Below are 18,852 nucleotides of genomic sequence, written 5' to 3' on the forward strand. Positions count from 1 at the left end.
AGTCTGGAGTCTCTGTTGGCTACGTTGCGTTTGTTCTTGAAGCACACAAACATTGTGTTTCCTTCCCCAGCTTGTCCCTCTATGGTCCCATGGCCGCCTACGTCAACCCGCACGGTTACGTCCATGAGACGCTGACCGTCTACAAGGCCAACAACCTCAACCTGGTCGGCAGGCCGTCCACGCTCCACAGCTGGTTTCCAGGGTAATAAACTCACCCTCAGTAGCTCCTGTTCCCTGCGGTGATGAGTAAATATGAAAACATGCTGTAGCTCTTTTATAGTAACCTTGCTGAGCCTTTACGACTCCTCTGAAGGTCTGCGAGGAGCAGTTTACATTCGTAGTCGCATTCCGGTAGCCTAATGGGTCCATGTCCTCAGTACAGCAGAGCTATTCAACTACACAATGAGGAGGGCCCAAGGTCTCAAGGGCCGGACATCCAAATGTGGATGTTTCTTTAAAAAGTGCCTCCGCTGGATATATTTCTTCGAGGATGTATTAACTTATAAACACATCAGTTTTCACACTGCACTGTCAATACATTCATTATTTTTGCCCTCGCTACTCGTTTCCAGCGTGTGCAGCTAGACAGATAGTTAACAGCACGAAGGAACAAAAGCTAAGTTTTGTTGTGAAGAATGTTCCCTCTTTTGAATTATTATTCTCCCTCAATTTTATTTCTTCATACGTCTTCCTTTATTTAGGTTTGTAAGACTGAAAATATAAACATTACAAAAGTATCCATTGTGTACCGTATTTTTCAGACTATAAGCCGCACTGGAGTATAAGTCGCATTTTTGGGAGAAATGTATTTGACAAAAGCCAACACTAAGAATAGACATTTGAAAGGCAATTTAAAAAAAATAAAGAATAGTGAACAACAGGCTGAATAAGTGTACCATATATGAGGCATAAATAACCAACTGGTATGTTAACGTAACATATTATGGTAAGAGTCATTCAAATAACTATAACATATAGCAGTGATTTTCAACCACTGTGCCGCGGCACACTAGTGTGCCGTGATATATTGCCTGGTGTGCCGTGGGAAATTATGCAACGTCACCTAATTGGTCCAAAAAAATATTTTTTGCAAATCAATAGTCATAATAATGTGCCGTTGTCTAGTGCCTGTGCTGTGTAGAGCTTGGCAGGGTAACCATGTAATACTCCATATCAGTAGGTGGCAGCAGGTAGTTCATTGCTTTGTAGAAGTCGGAACGCGTCGAGGATGGTTTGTCGTGATCCCAATAGGCAGAGCACAGCGGGAGACAGCGTGCAGGTAAAAAGGTATGTAACGCTTAAACCAAAAATCAACAAAAGGCAAGTCCCGCTAGGAAAAGGCACTGAAGCATAGGGATGGCTATGTAAAACAAAAGTAAAACTGAACTGGCTACAAAGTCAACAAAAACAGAATGCTGGACGACAGCAAAAACTTACAGCGTGTGGAGCAAATACGGCGTCCACAAAGCACATCCCGTACATGACATGACAATCAACAATGTCCCCACAAAGAAGGTACGCACAACTTAGATAATCTTGATTGCGAAGACAAAGCAGGGGCGGGCAATAGCGCTCAAAGGAAGGCGTGAAGCTGCTACAGGAGAACACCAACAAAACAGGAAGGGTCACCAAAATAACAGCGCAAGACAGGAACTAAAGCAATACACAGGAAACAACAACAAACTCAAAATAAGGCACGACAACCTGGTGGAGTTTAATTTTTTAACCTTTTCTGCTGGTGGTGTGCCTCCGTATTTTTTTAATGAAAAAAATGTGCCTTGGCTCAAAAAAGGTTGAAAAACACTGACATATAGAACATGCTATACGTTTACCAAACAATCTGTCACTCCTAATCGCTAAATCCCATGAAATCTTATACGTCTAGTCTCTTACGTGAATGAGATAAATAATATTATTTGATATTTTACGCTAATGTGTTAATAATTTCACACATAAGTCGCTCCTGAGTATAAGTCGCACCCCCGGCCAAACTATGAAAAAAACTGCGACTTATAGTCCGGAAAATACGGTATGTTACATAAATAAAATGGAAGGTTTAGTGTTAATAATACACACAGCAAACATTGCACACATGTGGCTCAACATAATTGAACCTCAGGTAGCATCATCGCCCTCTGCTGGCCAAATTCGGTGCTACATGTTGTGAAGAATGTTCCCTCTTTTGAATTATTATTCTCCCTCAGTTTTATTTCTTTGTACGACTTCCTTTATTTAGGTTTGTAAGACTGAAAATATAAACGTCACAAAAGTATACATTGTGTATGTTACATAAATAAAATGGAAGGTTTAGTATTAATACACACAGCAAACATTGCACACCTGTGGCTCAACATAATTGAACCTCAGGTAGCTTTATCGCCCTCTGGTGGTGGGGGCATGGTTAAGATATATATATATATATATATATATATATATATATATAAGAAATACTTGACTTTCAGTGAATTCTAGCTATATATATATATATTTTATTACATATATATATATATATATATATATATATATATATGTATATATATAAATAAATAAAAGAAATACTTGAATTTCAGTGTTCATTTATTTACACATATACACACACATAGCACTCATCTACTCATTGTTGAGTTAAGGGTTGAATTGTCCATCTTTGTTCTATTCTCTGTCACTATTTCAGAACACACACATTATACAAATATACATTATAAAATCAATAAGAAAACGGGAGCTCTAATTTGGGAGTCTGAATTAGGATCAGAAGTTCCTATATAAACATTGCGCACTCACGTCGCCTTTTTGTATTGATTACTGCAGCTGTGCACTGGATTCATTCACAAATACAAACCACAACTCACAAACACTTTAGAGTTAGGCTCCACCATCAGAATGTGTACTTAAACTTATAAAGATCACATGGATATTATTCAGTGAGTTGATTCACCAAAACTAACCTGTTATACAGGAGGAAAAAGCACACAGGACGTTTCAATTGTTCACAAACTGGTCGCGCTCATCAGAATAACAAGACACTTCCGGTCTGCAAATGATAGCATTCAATTGGGAAGAAACGCCCTACTGCCCCCTACTGACCAATGTGAATACTGATAAATGTGTAATGACAGCTCCAAAAACGAATTCAAACCACAAAATAAAATAAATAAATCAACACAAAAATGTGACACATTATGGGTGGGTCACATATGCATGTACAGTAGATGGCAGTATTGTCCTGTTTAAAAGTGTCACAACATTGCTGTTTACGGCAGACGAACTGCTTTACCGTAGACGAAAACTTGACTGCTGTTGTTGTGTGTTGTTACCGCGCTGGGAGGACGTTAATGAAACTGCCTAACAATAAACCCACATAAGAAACCAAGAACTCGCCCTCGATCATTAGCTGTTTATATTGTGGGAAAGCGGACGTGTGAACAGGCTGTCAACACGTCACTCAGGTCCGCATGGAGCTGGAGGGTGCGTGGCCTCCAGCTCCGCCTGAATTTCAGGACATTTTCGGGAGAAAATCTGTCCCGGGAGGTTTTTGGGAGAGGCGCTGAATTTCGGGAGTCTCCCGGAAAATCCGGGAGGGTTGGCAAGTATGTGTTAAATGAAGAGTTTCTGTCTCTGATAGTTGATATAATAATGTAAGTGCATCATTAAGCCTACATGAACTCCATGGTGTTCAGGGATGAATAGTCTCTCCTATTGCTATTGTACTATTTTTTCAGCTATAGTTACATTAATCATTAGTAATGCAGCAGCCTAGTTTTGAATGGCAGGGTCCCTGCTATCACATGTTGGTAAAAATATAACATTTACATAATAAAAATCAACTACAGGCTTCCCAAATGCTGTAATAAATTAAGCATGATGAGTTGACTTGAAACTGTTTAATGTTGCACTTTTTATATGTAGAAGAAAAGTTTTGTCATTTTATTTAATCTGAGGAACAGCTTGAGGCAGTTTAATGTTGATTAACGTGGGCAGAATTATTATAGTGTTCCCAATGTTAAAAGGATAAAGCCATTGTTTACACATTTGGTAAATAAATAACCAAAAAATGTATATTTTGTTGTTTTCTTACTGTACCGAAAATGAACCGAACCGTGACCGCTAAACCGAGGTACGTACCCAACCCAAATTTGTGTGTACCGTTACACCCCTATTGGATAGTAAATGCATACTTGCCAACCCTCCCGAAATTTCCGGGAGACTCCCGAAATTCAGCGCCTCTCCCGAAAACCTCCCGGGACTTGAGTGAGGACAGCCTTTTTTCACGACGAGAGGACAACAGAGTGACAAGAACTAAATCATCCAGACTAGAGATAAATTGTATTATTATGTTTATCTTACCTACAATTAAATATATTTATTAATTAAAAAGTAAATAAATATACATTTTTACTATATTTTGCTAAAAACATCAAAATTAATTGTATTTTTATTTGTATTTTTTTCTGACTCCTTATTACATCCAGGCATTAGAATTATACATTAAAATAAACATGTTTGAAATAATTAATTTTAAATGATCATAGTAATTAATTTAAAATGACCATATCTAATTATTAAAATAATTGCTTGTTTATCAACAACTTTAGCATTTTATTCATTACATTTTGAAGCTCTCAGAAGCCAAGTTATGTTATATTCCTTAAGATTTATGTATGCAAGTTTGAAGTATCAATTATCTAAACACAGTTTTGTTTGCATATTTTCAGGATGTGTATATATATATATATATATATATATATATATATATATATATATATATATATATATACACACACACATGTATATATGTATATATATATATGTATATATGTATGTATATATATATGTGTATATATATATATATATATGTATGTATATATATATATGTATTTATATATATATATATATATATATATATATATATGTATATATGTATGTATATATATATGTGTATATATATATATATATATATGTATGTATATATATATATGTATTTATATATATATATATATATATATATATATATATATATATATATATATGTATGGAATGCTTGACTTGGTGAATTCTAGCTGTCAATATAATCCTCCCCTCTTAACCATGCCCCCCACCTCCCGAAATCAGAGCTCTCAAGGTTGGCAAGTATGAGTAAATGTGTACTACTACACAAGCTGTACACAGACTACTCTAAAGTGTATCATCTCTAACGGGGATAATACAACAGAGTAATTGCTAAAATGTGAAATACAGATACAAAATCTTTGGCACACTAAAAGGTTTTCATGGGGTTCTCATGAAGATGAAAACTTCTTCCACTGGTGTGTGATTAATGGTCCTCACTCGGCTTGGATAGGCTCCAGCCTCGAGCCCCTCCCTCCTCCCCATGAATGGATTGTCACTGCAACACATGTGTTGTGCCCCCAGGTACGCCTGGACCATCGCCCAGTGCCGAAACTGCGGCTCCCACATGGGTTGGAAGTTCACCGCCACCAAGAAGGACTTGTCTCCGCCTCGCTTCTGGGGTCTGACCCGCTCCGCCATGCTCCCTCGCATCCCCCAGGAAGAGGGCGACGACGAGGACGGGCGCCACAGCTCCCGCCTCTTCTGCCTGTGACGTCATACCTTCTCCCCTCGAGTCTTCAAATCCCCCCGCCCCCTCGTGTCCGGCTGCCTCTGGGTAAGGAACGCATCGCACTTTGTCGCCCTCGGCAGCAAGTCCATCATATTGGCGCAAAAGGTCTTCCGGCCTTCACTTGGCGTCTTCATACGTGGACACGCTAGAGACTTGCTTCCGTTCGTTCATGGCTGCTCAGTCCCCACTCGCACCAAAATAAGAGCGTCGCCTTTTGACACCTGTGTGAAGTCCCCCCCCCCCCCTGTTAGTTTGTTAGTGCCGTTCCAGTTTTTAAGTTATTCTCAAATCTATTTTCTGACTGGTGACGTCTAAGAGTGTCAAAAAAATCGATTTTCAGATAAATCCTGATTATTTTGTTTGTTTTTTTTTCTTCTCCAATCCAGCCACTCAGACAAATCATATAGTTGATGGAGATGATCATATCGGATGTACATATTTACTTTAGAAAAGAGAAGTGTTGGATACTTTTCTTGTTGCCTTATTTGTATTTGACTATTAAATGTTTGGGAAGCATTTTATTAAACAGAACCAGTTTTATTTTATGTACGGTAATATAGAAATTGATCAGAGCTGTTCATTTATTTTATGGAGGAATGTTATTAGCCATAGAACTGGCATCCAAAGTTATTAAAAAGTACAGATTCAGAATCGAGAAGCGATTCTGAACTGAATCAAATGATATCGTGTGATGCCCAAAGATTCACAGTCCTACTGAAATCATCCAAAATCACTCCAAACTTGTCCCTAGCGTTTGTGCTACAAGCATTTTTGGCCTAGTGATTGTATTTTTTATGTTATGAAATTTTTATGCTTTTTATTTTATCATCCCCACCTTGTCAAAATCCCCCCAAACTTGTCCAACAAATGTTTTCTTCCTAATTTGGTTTTATGTTATTAATGTTGTAATATTCATAAGCAGCCACCCCCCACCTTGTCCAAATCTCCTTAAACTCTTTTTGGAATTTTTGCCTATCATTCACAATCATAATGAATAGAGATGTCCGGTAATGGCTTTTTTTGCCGATATTCCGATATTGTCCAACTCTTAATTACCGATTCCGATATCAACCGATACCGATATATACAGTCGTGGAATTAACACATTATTATGCCTAATTTTGTTGTGATGCCCCGCTGGATGCATTAAACAATGTAACAAGGTTTTCCAAAATAAATCAACTCAAGTTATGGAAAAAAAAATGCCAACATGGCACTGCCATATTTATTATTGAAGTCACAAAGTGCATTATTTTTTTTAACATGCCTCAAAACAGCAGCTTGGAATTTGGGACATGCTCTCCCTGAGAGAGCATGAGGAGGTTGAGGTTGGGCGGGGTAGCGGGTGGGTGTATATTGTAGCGTCCCGGAAGAGTTAGTGCTGCAAGGGGTTCTGGGTATTTGTTCTGTTGTGTTACAATGCGGATGTTCTCCCGAAATGTGTTTGTCATTCTTGTTTGGTGTGGGTTCACAGTGTGGTGCATATTTGTAACAGTGTTAAAGTTGTTTATACTTTCACCCTCAGTTTGACCTGTATGGCTGTTGACCAAGTATGCTTGCATTCACTTGTGTGTGTGGAAAGCCATAGATATTATGTGACTGGGCCGGCACGCAAAAGAAGTGCCTTTAAGGCGCTCTGTACTTCTCCCTACGTCCGTGTACACAGCGGCCTTTTAAAAAGTCATACATTTTACTTTTTGAAACCGATACCGATAATTTCTGAACCGATACCGATAATTTCCGAACTGATACCGATCATTTATAAAGCATTTATCGGCCGATAAGATCGGCAGCCCGATATTATCGGACATATCTAATAATGAAAGACATTACGACGGATGTATTTTTTTAATGCATTCTAACTTGTAAATAAAAGCCCGCTTACAGCGGAGCCGATTGGAGGTCCTCTATCCCGCCCATAAAACCCAACAAAAAAAGATCCAAAAAGCGCCAACAATACTCTATTTACATTTCATGATGTTGTTATTATAAGTGCTAACGCAGACAAACTATTTATAGCGGCGCCGTGATCAAGAGCTATGTTTACATCATCGACTGATCAGCTGCTTCCTCGTCAAACTTTATTGTAGATCACAAATCATGCCTCTAACCTGGATAGTAGAAGGATGAGGACGTATTCTGACAAGTTGGTACACTTTGACAGCCAATTTAGACCCGGAAATGGCGAGAACGACACGAAAAGACGCTTTGTTCCACCCCCCTTTTCTTAGCGAGGATTATGAGTCATTCTTCATCAAAAGGGGAATATATCAAATCAAACTTTATTTATTTAGCAGTTTTCATGCACAGGCAACACAGAATGCTGTACAAAACAAAGCAAAGACTACAAAATAACAGTAATAGAAGAAGAGAAGAAAACACACACACATACAACACTACTGACAATAACAAAACAAAGCACGGCACTGAGGATTTGAGAACAAAAACGCCACCTTAAGGCATCCACACTGGAGAATAACTCAAATTACCACCATTTAAAATATATGTAGTATAAAACATATGATAAAATATATGTAAATATGAATATTATGTTAATAAAAACATAACATTGAGAGAATAGTAGGAAAAATATTAATGATTAGGATAAAAAAACAAAAACATAATAGAATAGAAGAATAGAATGGACTTTATTGTCATTATATTTGCATATAACGAGATTAAGGACTCCAATTTAAGGTGCGGTAGTGGAAACAAATATGGAATAAAAATAAATCACACAAGTAGTAATGAAGATAAAAAATAAGAATTTAAATAAACAGACTACTATCCAATAAAAACAATAAGCAATCCTGTACAATATACAAAATCCTGTACAATATACAAAATACTGTACAATATACAGAACAAAACAAGAGTAATAAAGTAATAACAATCAGTGTCGGACGTATTGCACTCGAAGGGTAATATTGCACAGTAGGGTATTAGGGTAGGATATTGTATAGGGGTGAATTATTTATTACAAGTTTGAGTTCAAGATGGGGACAGCTCTGGGAAAGAAGCTGTCTCTGAGCCTGTTTGTTCTGGCTCTGATGCACCTGTAGCGCCTGCCTGATGGCAGCAGGTGGGACAGGTGGAAGCCAGGGTGTGTGCTGTCCTTGGTAATGTTTTTTGCTCTGTTGAGGCAGCGGGAGTTGTGTAAATCCTTCAGGGAAGGGAGCCGATGATTTTTTGTGCAGAGTTTATGACCCTCTGAATCGCCTTTTTGTCTGCTTCAGTGCAGCTGGCGTACCACTTTTCTTGTTGTCTTATTTGTATTTGACTATTAAATTCAAATAAACATCCTAGCAGTTGGCATCATAATGACAGCAGACCTTGTACAGTAATTGATGTTTTATTATGTTTGTTGTGTCTCCTAAAGTCTGCAGTGAGTAATAATCAGTGATGTAATCGGGGGGAAACAAACATTTTTAAATTAATGCGCAACATATGCTTAAAATGATCAAAACCCTAACCTAACCTTTGCCCCGATGGTTTTTGGCCATTTTTCGACAAAGAAAAGGGGGTCGTACTTTAACGAACTCCTTCTAGGGACTTTGACCAAATGAGTCGGGGTTAAAATGACGGATACTACACATATAGGCGGTGATGAAATAAGAACAAATTTTTCCTACGCCCTAAGATGTGGGCGTGGTATGGCGCCAAACTTTGCTCCGATGGCTTTTGACCATTTTTTGGCACAAAAAGGGGGTCGTACTTTAAGGAACTCCTCCTAGGGACTATGACAAAATGAGTCAGGGTTAAAATGACAGATACTACACATATAGGCGGTGATGAAATAAGAACAAATTTTTCCTACGCCCTAAGATGTGGGCGTGGTATGGCGCCAAACTTTGCTCCGATGGCTTTTGACCATTTTTCGGCACAAAAAGGGGGTCGTACTTTAAGGAACTCCTCGTAGGGACTTTGACCAAATGAGTCAGGGTTAAAATGACGGATACTACACATATAGGCGGTGATAAATTAAAGAACGAATTTGACAGATAATACACATATAGGCGGTGATAAATTAAGAACTAATTATTCCTACGCCCTAAGATGTGGGCGTGGTATGGCGCCAAACTTTGCTCCGATGGCTTTTGACCATTTTTTGGCACAAAAAGGGGGTCGTACTTTAAGGAACTCCTCCTAGGGACTATGACAAAATGAGTCAGGGTTAAAATGACAGATACTACACATATAGGCGGTGATGAAATAAGAACACATTTTTCCTACGCCCTAAGATGTGGGCGTGGTATGGCGCCAAACTTTGCTCCGATGGCTTTTGACCATTTTTCGGCACAAAAAGGGGGTCGTACTTTAAGGAACTCCTCGTAGGGACTTTGACCAAATGAGTCAGGGTTAAAATGACAGATACTACACATATAGGCGGTGATGAATTAAAGAACGAATTTGACAGATAATACACATATAGGCGGTGATAAATTAAGAACTAATTATTCCTACGCCCTAAGATGTGGGCGTGGTATGGCGCCAAACTTTGCTCCGATGGTTTTTGGCCATTTTTCGGCACAACAAGGGGGTCGTACTTTAAGGAACTCCTCGTAGGGACTATGACTAAATGAGTCAGGGTTAAAATAACAGATACTGCACATATAGGCGGTAATAAATTAAAGAACGAATTTGACAGATACTACACATATAGGCGGTGATAAATTAAGAACAAATTTTTCCTAAGCCCTAAGATGTGGGCGTGGTATGGTGCCAAACTTTGCTCCGATGGCTTTTGGCCATTATTCGGCACAACAAGGGGGTCGTACTTTAAGGAACTCCTCCTAGGGACTATGACCAAATGAGTCAGGATTAAAATTACAGATACTACACATATAGGCGGTGATAAATTAAGAACTAATTATTCCTACGCCCTAAGATGTGGGCGTGGTATGGCGCCAAACTTTGCTCCGATGGCTTTTGACCATTTTTCGGCACAAAAAGGGGGTCGTACTTTAAGGAACTCCTCGTAGGAACTTTGACCAAATGAGTCAGGGTTAAAATGACAGATACTACACATATAGGCGGTGATAAATTAAAGAACGAATTTGACAGATAATACACATATAGGCGGTGATAAATTAAGAACTAATTATTCCTACGCCCTAAGATGTGGGCGTGGTATGGCGCCAAACTTTGCTCCGATGGCTTTTGACCATTTTTTGGCACAAAAAGGGGGTCGTACTTTAAGGAACTCCTCCTAGGGACTATGACAAAATGAGTCAGGGTTAAAATGACAGATACTACACATATAGGCGGTGATGAAATAAGAACAAATTTTCCCTACGCCCTAAGATGTGGGCGTGGTATGGCGCCAAACTTTGCTCCGATGGCTTTTGACCATTTTTCGGCACAAAAAGGGGGTCGTACTTTAAGGAACTCCTCGTAGGGACTTTGACCAAATGAGTCAGGGTTAAAATGACAGATACTACACATATAGGCGGTGATAAATTAAAGAACGAATTTGACAGATAATACACATATAGGCGGTGATAAATTAAGAACTAATTATTCCTACGCCCTAAGATGTGGGCGTGGTATGGCGCCAAACTTTGCTCCGATGGTTTTTGGCCATTTTTCGGCACAACAAGGGGGTCGTACTTTAAGGAACTCCTCGTAGGGACTATGACTAAATGAGTCAGGGTTAAAATGACAGATACTACACATATAGGCGGTGATAAATTAAAGAACGAATTTGACAGATACTACACATATAGGCGGTGATAAATTAAGAACAAATTTTTCCTAAGCCCTAAGATGTGGGCGTGGTATGGTGCCAAACTTTGCTCCGATGGCTTTTGGCCATTTTTCGGCACAACAAGGGGGTCGTACTTTAAGGAACTCCTCCTAGGGACTATGACCAAATGAGTCAGGATTAAAATTACAGATACTACACATATAGGCGGTGATAAATTAAGAACTAATTATTCCTACGCCCTAAGATGTGGGCGTGGTATGGCGCCAAACTTTGCTCCGATGGCTTTTGACCATTTTTTGGCACAAAAAGGGGGTCGTACTTTAAGGAACTCCTCCTAGGGACTATGACAAAATGAGTCAGGGTTAAAATGACAGATACTACACATATAGGCGGTGATGAAATAAGAACACATTTTTCCTAAGCCCTAAGATGTGGGCGTGGTATGGCGCCAAACTTTGCTCTGATGGCTTTTGACCATTTTTCGGCACAAAAAGGGGGTCGTACTTTAAGGAACTCCTCGTAGGGACTTTGACCAAATGAGTCAGGGTTAAAATGACAGATACTACACATATAGGCGGTGATAAATTAAGAACTAATAATTCCTACGCCCTAAGATGTGGGCGTGGTATGGCGCCAAACTTTGCTCCGATGGCTTTTGACCATTTTTTGGCACAAAAAGGGGGTCGTACTTTAAGGAACTCCTCCTAGGGACTTTGACCAAATGAGTCAGGGTTAAAATGACAGATACTACACATATAGGCGGTGATAAATTAAAGAACGAATTTGACAGATAATACACATATAGGCGGTGATAAATTAAGAGCTAATTATTCCTACGCCCTAAGATGTGGGCGTGGTATGGCGCCAAACTTTGCTCCGATGGTTTTTGGCCATTTTTCGGCACAACAAGGGGGTCGTACTTTAAGGAACTCCTCGTAGGGACTATGACTAAATGAGTCAGGGTTAAAATAACAGATACTGCACATATAGGCGGTAATAAATTAAAGAACGAATTTGACAGATACTACACATATAGGCGGTGATAAATTAAGAACTAATTATTCCTACGCCCTAAGATGTGGGCGTGGTATGGCGCCAAACTTTGCTCCGATGGCTTTTGACCATTTTTTGGCACAAAAAGGGGGTCGTACTTTAAGGAACTCCTCCTAGGGACTATGACAAAATGAGTCAGGGTTAAAATGACAGATACTACACATATAGGCGGTGATGAAATAAGAACACATTTTTCCTAAGCCCTAAGATGTGGGCGTGGTATGGCGCCAAACTTTGCTCTGATGGCTTTTGACCATTTTTCGGCACAAAAAGGGGGTCGTACTTTAAGGAACTCCTCGTAGGGACTTTGACCAAATGAGTCAGGGTTAAAATGACAGATACTACACATATAGGCGGTGATAAATTAAGAACTAATTATTCCTACACCCTAAGATGTGGGCGTGGTATGGCGCCAAACTTTGCTCCGATGGCTTTTGACCATTTTTTGGCACAAAAAGGGGGTCGTACTTTAAGGAACTCCTCCTAGGGACAATGACAAAATGAGTCAGGGTTAAAATGACACATAATACACATATAGGTGGTGATAAATTAAAGAACGAATTTGACAGATACTACACATATAGGCGGTGATAAATTAAGAACTAATTATTCCTACGCCCTAAGATGTGGGCGTGGTATGGCGCCAAACTTTGCTCCGATGGCTTTTGACCATTTTTTGGCACAAAAAGGGGGTCGTACTTTAAGGAACTCCTCCTAGGGACTATGACCAAATGAGTCAGGGTTAAAGTAACAGATACTACACATACAGGCGGTGATAAATTAAGAACACATTTTTCCTACGCCCTAAGATGTGGGCGTGGTATGGCGCCAAACTTTGCTCCGATGGCTTTTGACCATTTTTTGGCACAAAAAGGGGGTCGTACTTTAAGGAACTCCTCCTAGGGACTATGAACAAATGAGTCAGGGTTAAAATGACAGATACTACACATAGGCGGTGATAAATTGAGAATTTTTTTAAACATAACTTAAAATGATCAAAACCTTAACCCTATACGTAAATATTAAATGTTATTATAAATGTTGCTACATTACATACATACTTACATCATGTATATAAAACCCTAATGGAGGTATCTAAATGTTTTTTTAAGCGCTTTATAGGCAGAATAGAACGGCCTCCATAGGCTCCAATGTAAGCAGACTTTTGATCGTATTTTTTTTAATATTTAGAATGCATTAAAAAAAAATTGCCATCCATCGTCATGTCTTTTCATAATGATTGTGAACGAAAGGCAAAATCCCAAAAAACTGCAGTCCGCCTTCAAACCAGTACCAATTTTTTGTGCTACATTTGTGCTGTGAAAATGTACGCTCTAACTCGGTGGTCCTCTGGGCTCCATCTAGTGCTAGGGTCGGCAACCTTTACCAGTCAAAGAGCCATTTTGACCAGTTTCACAAATTAAAGAAAACAATGGGAGCCACAAAATTATTTTGAAATTTAAAATGAAATAACACTGCATACAAAGATTTTTTTTTTTGCTTTGTGCTATGTATAAACCAAGAGTTTCAGACACGCGGCCCACACCTTAATATGAAAATTGAATGTTAGTGCGGCCCGTGGGTTTTATATGAATGGCGCGTGACAGCGTCATACTTGTCAACCCTCCCGATTTTTCCGGCAGACTATGATTGTCAAGGCAACTGTTCTCTCGAACTTGCCGTGATGGTACAGCATTTAGCGCCCACTAAAATCAGCGTGCCGGCCCAGCCACACGTTGTATGGGGCTTCTGTTTGCACACATAAGTGACAGCAATGCATACTTGGTCAACAACCACACAGGTTACACTGACCGTGGCTGTATAAAAAACTTTAATACTCTTACTAATAATGCGCCACACTGTGAACCCACATCAACAAGAATGACAAACACATTTCGGGAGAACATCCGCACCGTAACACAACATAAACACAACAGAACAAATACCCAGAATCCCATGCAGCCCTAACTCTTCACCTCAACCGACGCACAGAGGGGGGGTTGATGTGTGAGGGAGCAGGGTTGGGGTGGGGGCGGGGTTTGGTGGTAGCAGGGGTGTATAATGTAGCCCGGAAGAGTCAGGGCTGCATGGGATTCTGGGTATTTGTTCTGTTGTGTTTATGTTGTGTTAAGGTGCAGATGTTCTCCCATAATGTGTTTGTCATTCTTGTTTGGTTTTGGTTCAAAGTGTGGCACATTATTAGTAAGAGTGTTAAAGTTGTTTTATATGGTCACCGTCAGTGTAACCTGTGTGGCTGTTGACCAAGTATGCCTTGCTGTCACTTACGTGTGCAAGCAGAAGATGCTTATAACAAGAGGCTGGGCTGGCACGCTGTTTATACAGATTGTAGAGAGCGCTAAATGCTGTACCATCATGGCACGCCCTTATTATTAATGTAAGGGTGAAAATCGGAGAATATTAATCCCGGGAGTTTTCTGCAAGAGGCACTGAAATCCGGAAGTCTCCCGGGAAAATCGGGCGGGGGGAGTCGGCAAGTATGCGGCTGAGCATGCGGCTCCGGAGCCGCGGGTTGCCGACCCCTGATCTAGTGGTACGCCAAAGAATCACTTAATGAAATATTGTATTTACCTGACAGCGTTTTATTGTCCTATACTCAAACACAGTGTTACTGTTCAAACTGTGTGTAATGTTGCTTACCAAAAAAATATTGAATATACTTGTTAAATAAAACCTCTGCCTTTTTTATGAATACGTGGGCCTACTAAGCTACTGTATTTTAATGTTGGTCGTTATGGTGGTACTTGGTGAAAAAAAGTACAACTTTTTTAGTTTTCTGTAACGTAATAACGTGTACCGTATTTTTTAAGTCGCAGTTTTTTTCATAGTTTAGCCGGGGGTGCGACTTATGCTCAGGAGCGACTTATGTGTGAAATTATTAACACATTACAGTAAAATACCAATTAGCTCATTCACGTAAGACAGTGTTTTTCAACCACTGTGTGCCGTGAGATACATTCTGGTGTGCCGTGGGAGATGAGGTAATTTCACATATTTGGGTTAAAAACATTTTTTGCAAACCAGTAATCATAGTCTGCAAATGATGTGTTGTTGTCGAGTGTCGGTGCTGTCTAGAGCTCGGCAGAGTAACCGTGTAATACTCTTCCATATCAGTAGGTGGCAGCCGGTAGCTAATTGCTTTGTAAATGCAGGTAAAAAGGTGTCTTATGCTTAAACCAAAAATAAACAAAAGGTGAGTGCCCTTAAAAAAAGGCATTGAAGCTTAGGGAAGGCTATGCAGAACAAAACTAAAACTGAACTGGCTACAAAGATAACAAAAACAGAATGCTGGACGACAGCAAAAACTTACTGTGGAGCAAAGACGGCGTCCACAATGTACATCCAAACATGACATGACAATCAACTATGTCCCCACAAAGAAGGAGAAAAACAACTGAAATATTCTTTATTGCTAAAACAAAGTAGATGTGGGAAATATCGCTCAAAGGAAGACATGAAACTGCTACAAGAAAATTAAAAAAAAAAAGAGAAAAAGCCACCAAAATAGGAACGCAAGACAAGAACTAAAACACTAACCACAGGAAAACAGCAAAAAACTCCAAATAAGTCAGGGTGTGATGTGACAGGTGGTGACAGTACACCTACTTTGAGACAAGAGCTATAGTGATGCATGCTTGGTTATGGTTCAAAGTCATATCCAACAATTGCGACAACGACTTTTTACTGTCAACTGAGTTTATGATTTCTGCTGGTGGTGTGCCTGCGGATTTTTTCAACGCAAAAAATGTGCCTTGGCTCAAAAAACGTTGAAAAACACTGACGTAAGAGACTAGACGTATAAGATTTCATGGGATTTAGCGATTAGGAGTGACAGATAAACGTATAGCATGTTCTATATGTTATAGTTATTTGAATGACTCTTACCATAATATGTTACGTTAACATACCAGTTGGTTATTTATGCCTCATATAACGTACACTTATTCAGCCTGTTGTTCACTATTCTTTATTTATTTTAAATTGCCTTTCAAATGTCTATTCTTGGTGTTGGCTTTTATCAAATACATTTCCCCAAAAAATGCGACTTATACTCCAGTGCGACTTATATACGTTTTTTTCCTTCTTTATTATGCATTTTCGGCCGGTGCGACTTATACTCCGGAGCGACTTATAGTCCGAAAAATACGGCAATTTACATGTTATTAATCACAAATATGTCAAAATCTCCTAAAAAAACGCGTCCCAAAGGTTTGTGCTTCCAACATTTTTGGTCTTACTTTTTATTATAGTTTTTAAGTTATTATGTCGCACAAACAAGTGGGACATGTTTGGGAAGATGTTGACATGGTTGTGGACTAGTTATGAATATTAACAAAATAATTACATGTTAATAACATAAATCATAAAATATTAACTTAAACTATAATGGACCAAAAACACTTGCAGCACAAAGGATTAGGACTGGTTTGGGGAGATGTGGACAAGGTGGGGTTTCTGGTTATGAATAATAAAACGTTAACATAAAAGCAATAGACAAAAACAAATGTTGTAGCACAAACAAATGGGACAAGTTTGGGGGGATTTGGACAAGGTGTATGGCCAACTTCACACAGGTCACTTTGACCTACAGTCGTGGTCAAAAGTTTACATACACTTGTAAAGAACACTGTCTTGAATTTCCAATCATTTCTACAACTCTTATTTTTTTGTGATAGAGTGATTTGAGCACATACTTGTTGGTCACAAAAAACATTTGCTTCTTTTATGAATTTATTATGGCTCTACTGAAAATGTGACTAAATCTCAATTTTTGTTTCATCTGACCACGGAACTTTCCTCCAGAAGGTCTTGTCTTTGTCCATGTGATGTCAGATGAAATAAAAATTGAGCCACAATACCCAACAATATGTTTGGAAGAGAAAGGGTGAGGCCTTTAATTCCAGGAACACCATACCCACTGTTAAGCATGGTGGTGGTAGTATTATGCTCTGGGCCTGTTTTGCTGCCAATGGAACTGGTGCTTTACAGTGTCACGATGGGGGGGGGGTCGCAGCTTGCTGCGCGGTTGTTCTTTCAAGATGCAAAAAGACGGCTCCGGACGAAGGCGTAAAGGTAGGATTGGATTTATTAACATAAATCACTCAACTACCAAAAACACAAACAACACAACAAAAAAAAGGCAAGCGTGCCTAAAACACATGAAACTACTAGTTAGCAGAAGCTATGGCATAGAACATGAACACTTACTTGGTCAGAACGTGACGTAAACAATGAAGCCAGGCCGACTGACTGGCAAAGGCAACTTAAATAATGCCTCTGATTAGTGCTTGGGAAGCAGGTGAGTGGGCGAGCACTAATCAGAGACAGGTGAACACAATAAGTCGCCATGGTGACAAAAGCAAACAAGGAGGCCTAAACGGGAACTAAAGAAGTCCAAAACTAACAGAACATAACTAAACAAAACATGATCTAGACCACGGATCATGACATACAGAGAGTAAATGGGACAATGAAAAAGGAGGATTACCTCCAAATTCTTCAGGACAAGCTAAAATCATCAGCCCGAAGATTGGGTTTTGGGCGCAGTTGGGTGTTCCAACAGGACAATGACCCCAAACACACGTCCAAAGTGGTAAAGGAATGGCTAAATCAGGCTAGAATGAAGGTTTTAGAATGGCCTTCCCAAAGTCCTGACTTAAACGTGTGGACAATGCTGAAGAAACAAGTCCATGTCAGAAAACCAACAAATTTAGCTGAAAAATGCGACTTATACTCCAGTGCGACTTATATATGTTTTTTTCCTTCTTTATTATGCATTTTCGGCCGGTGCAACTTATACTCCGGAGCGACTTATAGTCCGAAAAATACGGTAATTTACATGTTATTAATCACAAATATGTCAAAATCTCCTAAAAAATGCGTCCCAAAGGTTTGTGCTTCCAACATTTTTGGTCTTACTTTTTATTATAGTTTTTAAGTTATTATGTAGCACAAACAAATGGGACATGTTTGGGAAGATGTTGACATGGTTGTGGACTAATTATGAATATTAACAGAATAAATGTGCTGGGTCAAAAGTATACATACAGCAATGTTAATATTTGCTTACATGTCCCTTGGAAAGTTTCACTGCAATAAGGCGCTTTTGGTAGCCATCCACAAGCTTCTGCTTGAATTTGTGACCACTCCTCTTGACAAAATTGGTGCAGTTCAGCTAAATGTGTTGGTTTTCTGACATGGACTTGTTTCTTCAGCATTGTCCACACGTTTAAGTCAGGACTTTGGGAAGGCCATTCTAAAACCTTCATTCTAGCCTGATTTAGCCATTCCTTTACCACTTTGGACTGTCATGACTTGGTCTTGGGTGTTAGCTTTTCCGGGATGCAACGGAAAGTTGGCTCGGGCGAGACGGGAATGAAGATACATTTTTTATTTAAAGACTATAAATACAAAACAAGGAAGTAAACAAAAGGCGCGCGCAATGGCGGAGAAC

At 39.3% G+C, this 18,852-nt stretch overlaps 1 protein-coding gene across 1 annotated transcript in view; it reads left to right on the forward strand.

The window, feature by feature from the left end:
• crbn (cereblon) overlaps window positions 1-6,165 on the forward strand; it is a 49,111-nt gene extending 42,946 nt beyond the window's left edge. Inside the window, exons 10-11 of the mRNA XM_061940363.2 lie at window positions 71-202; window positions 5,413-6,165. Of these exons, the coding sequence (XP_061796347.2) occupies window positions 71-202; window positions 5,413-5,602 (322 nt within the window). The 3' untranslated portion in view covers window positions 5,603-6,165. The remainder of the gene's footprint in view (window positions 1-70; window positions 203-5,412) is intronic.
• Window positions 6,166-18,852: the final 12,687 nt, after the last annotated feature.

This window comes from Nerophis lumbriciformis, linkage group LG03 (assembly GCF_033978685.3).
Source record: "Nerophis lumbriciformis linkage group LG03, RoL_Nlum_v2.1, whole genome shotgun sequence".
Taxonomy (NCBI): Eukaryota; Metazoa; Chordata; class Actinopteri; order Syngnathiformes; family Syngnathidae; genus Nerophis; species Nerophis lumbriciformis.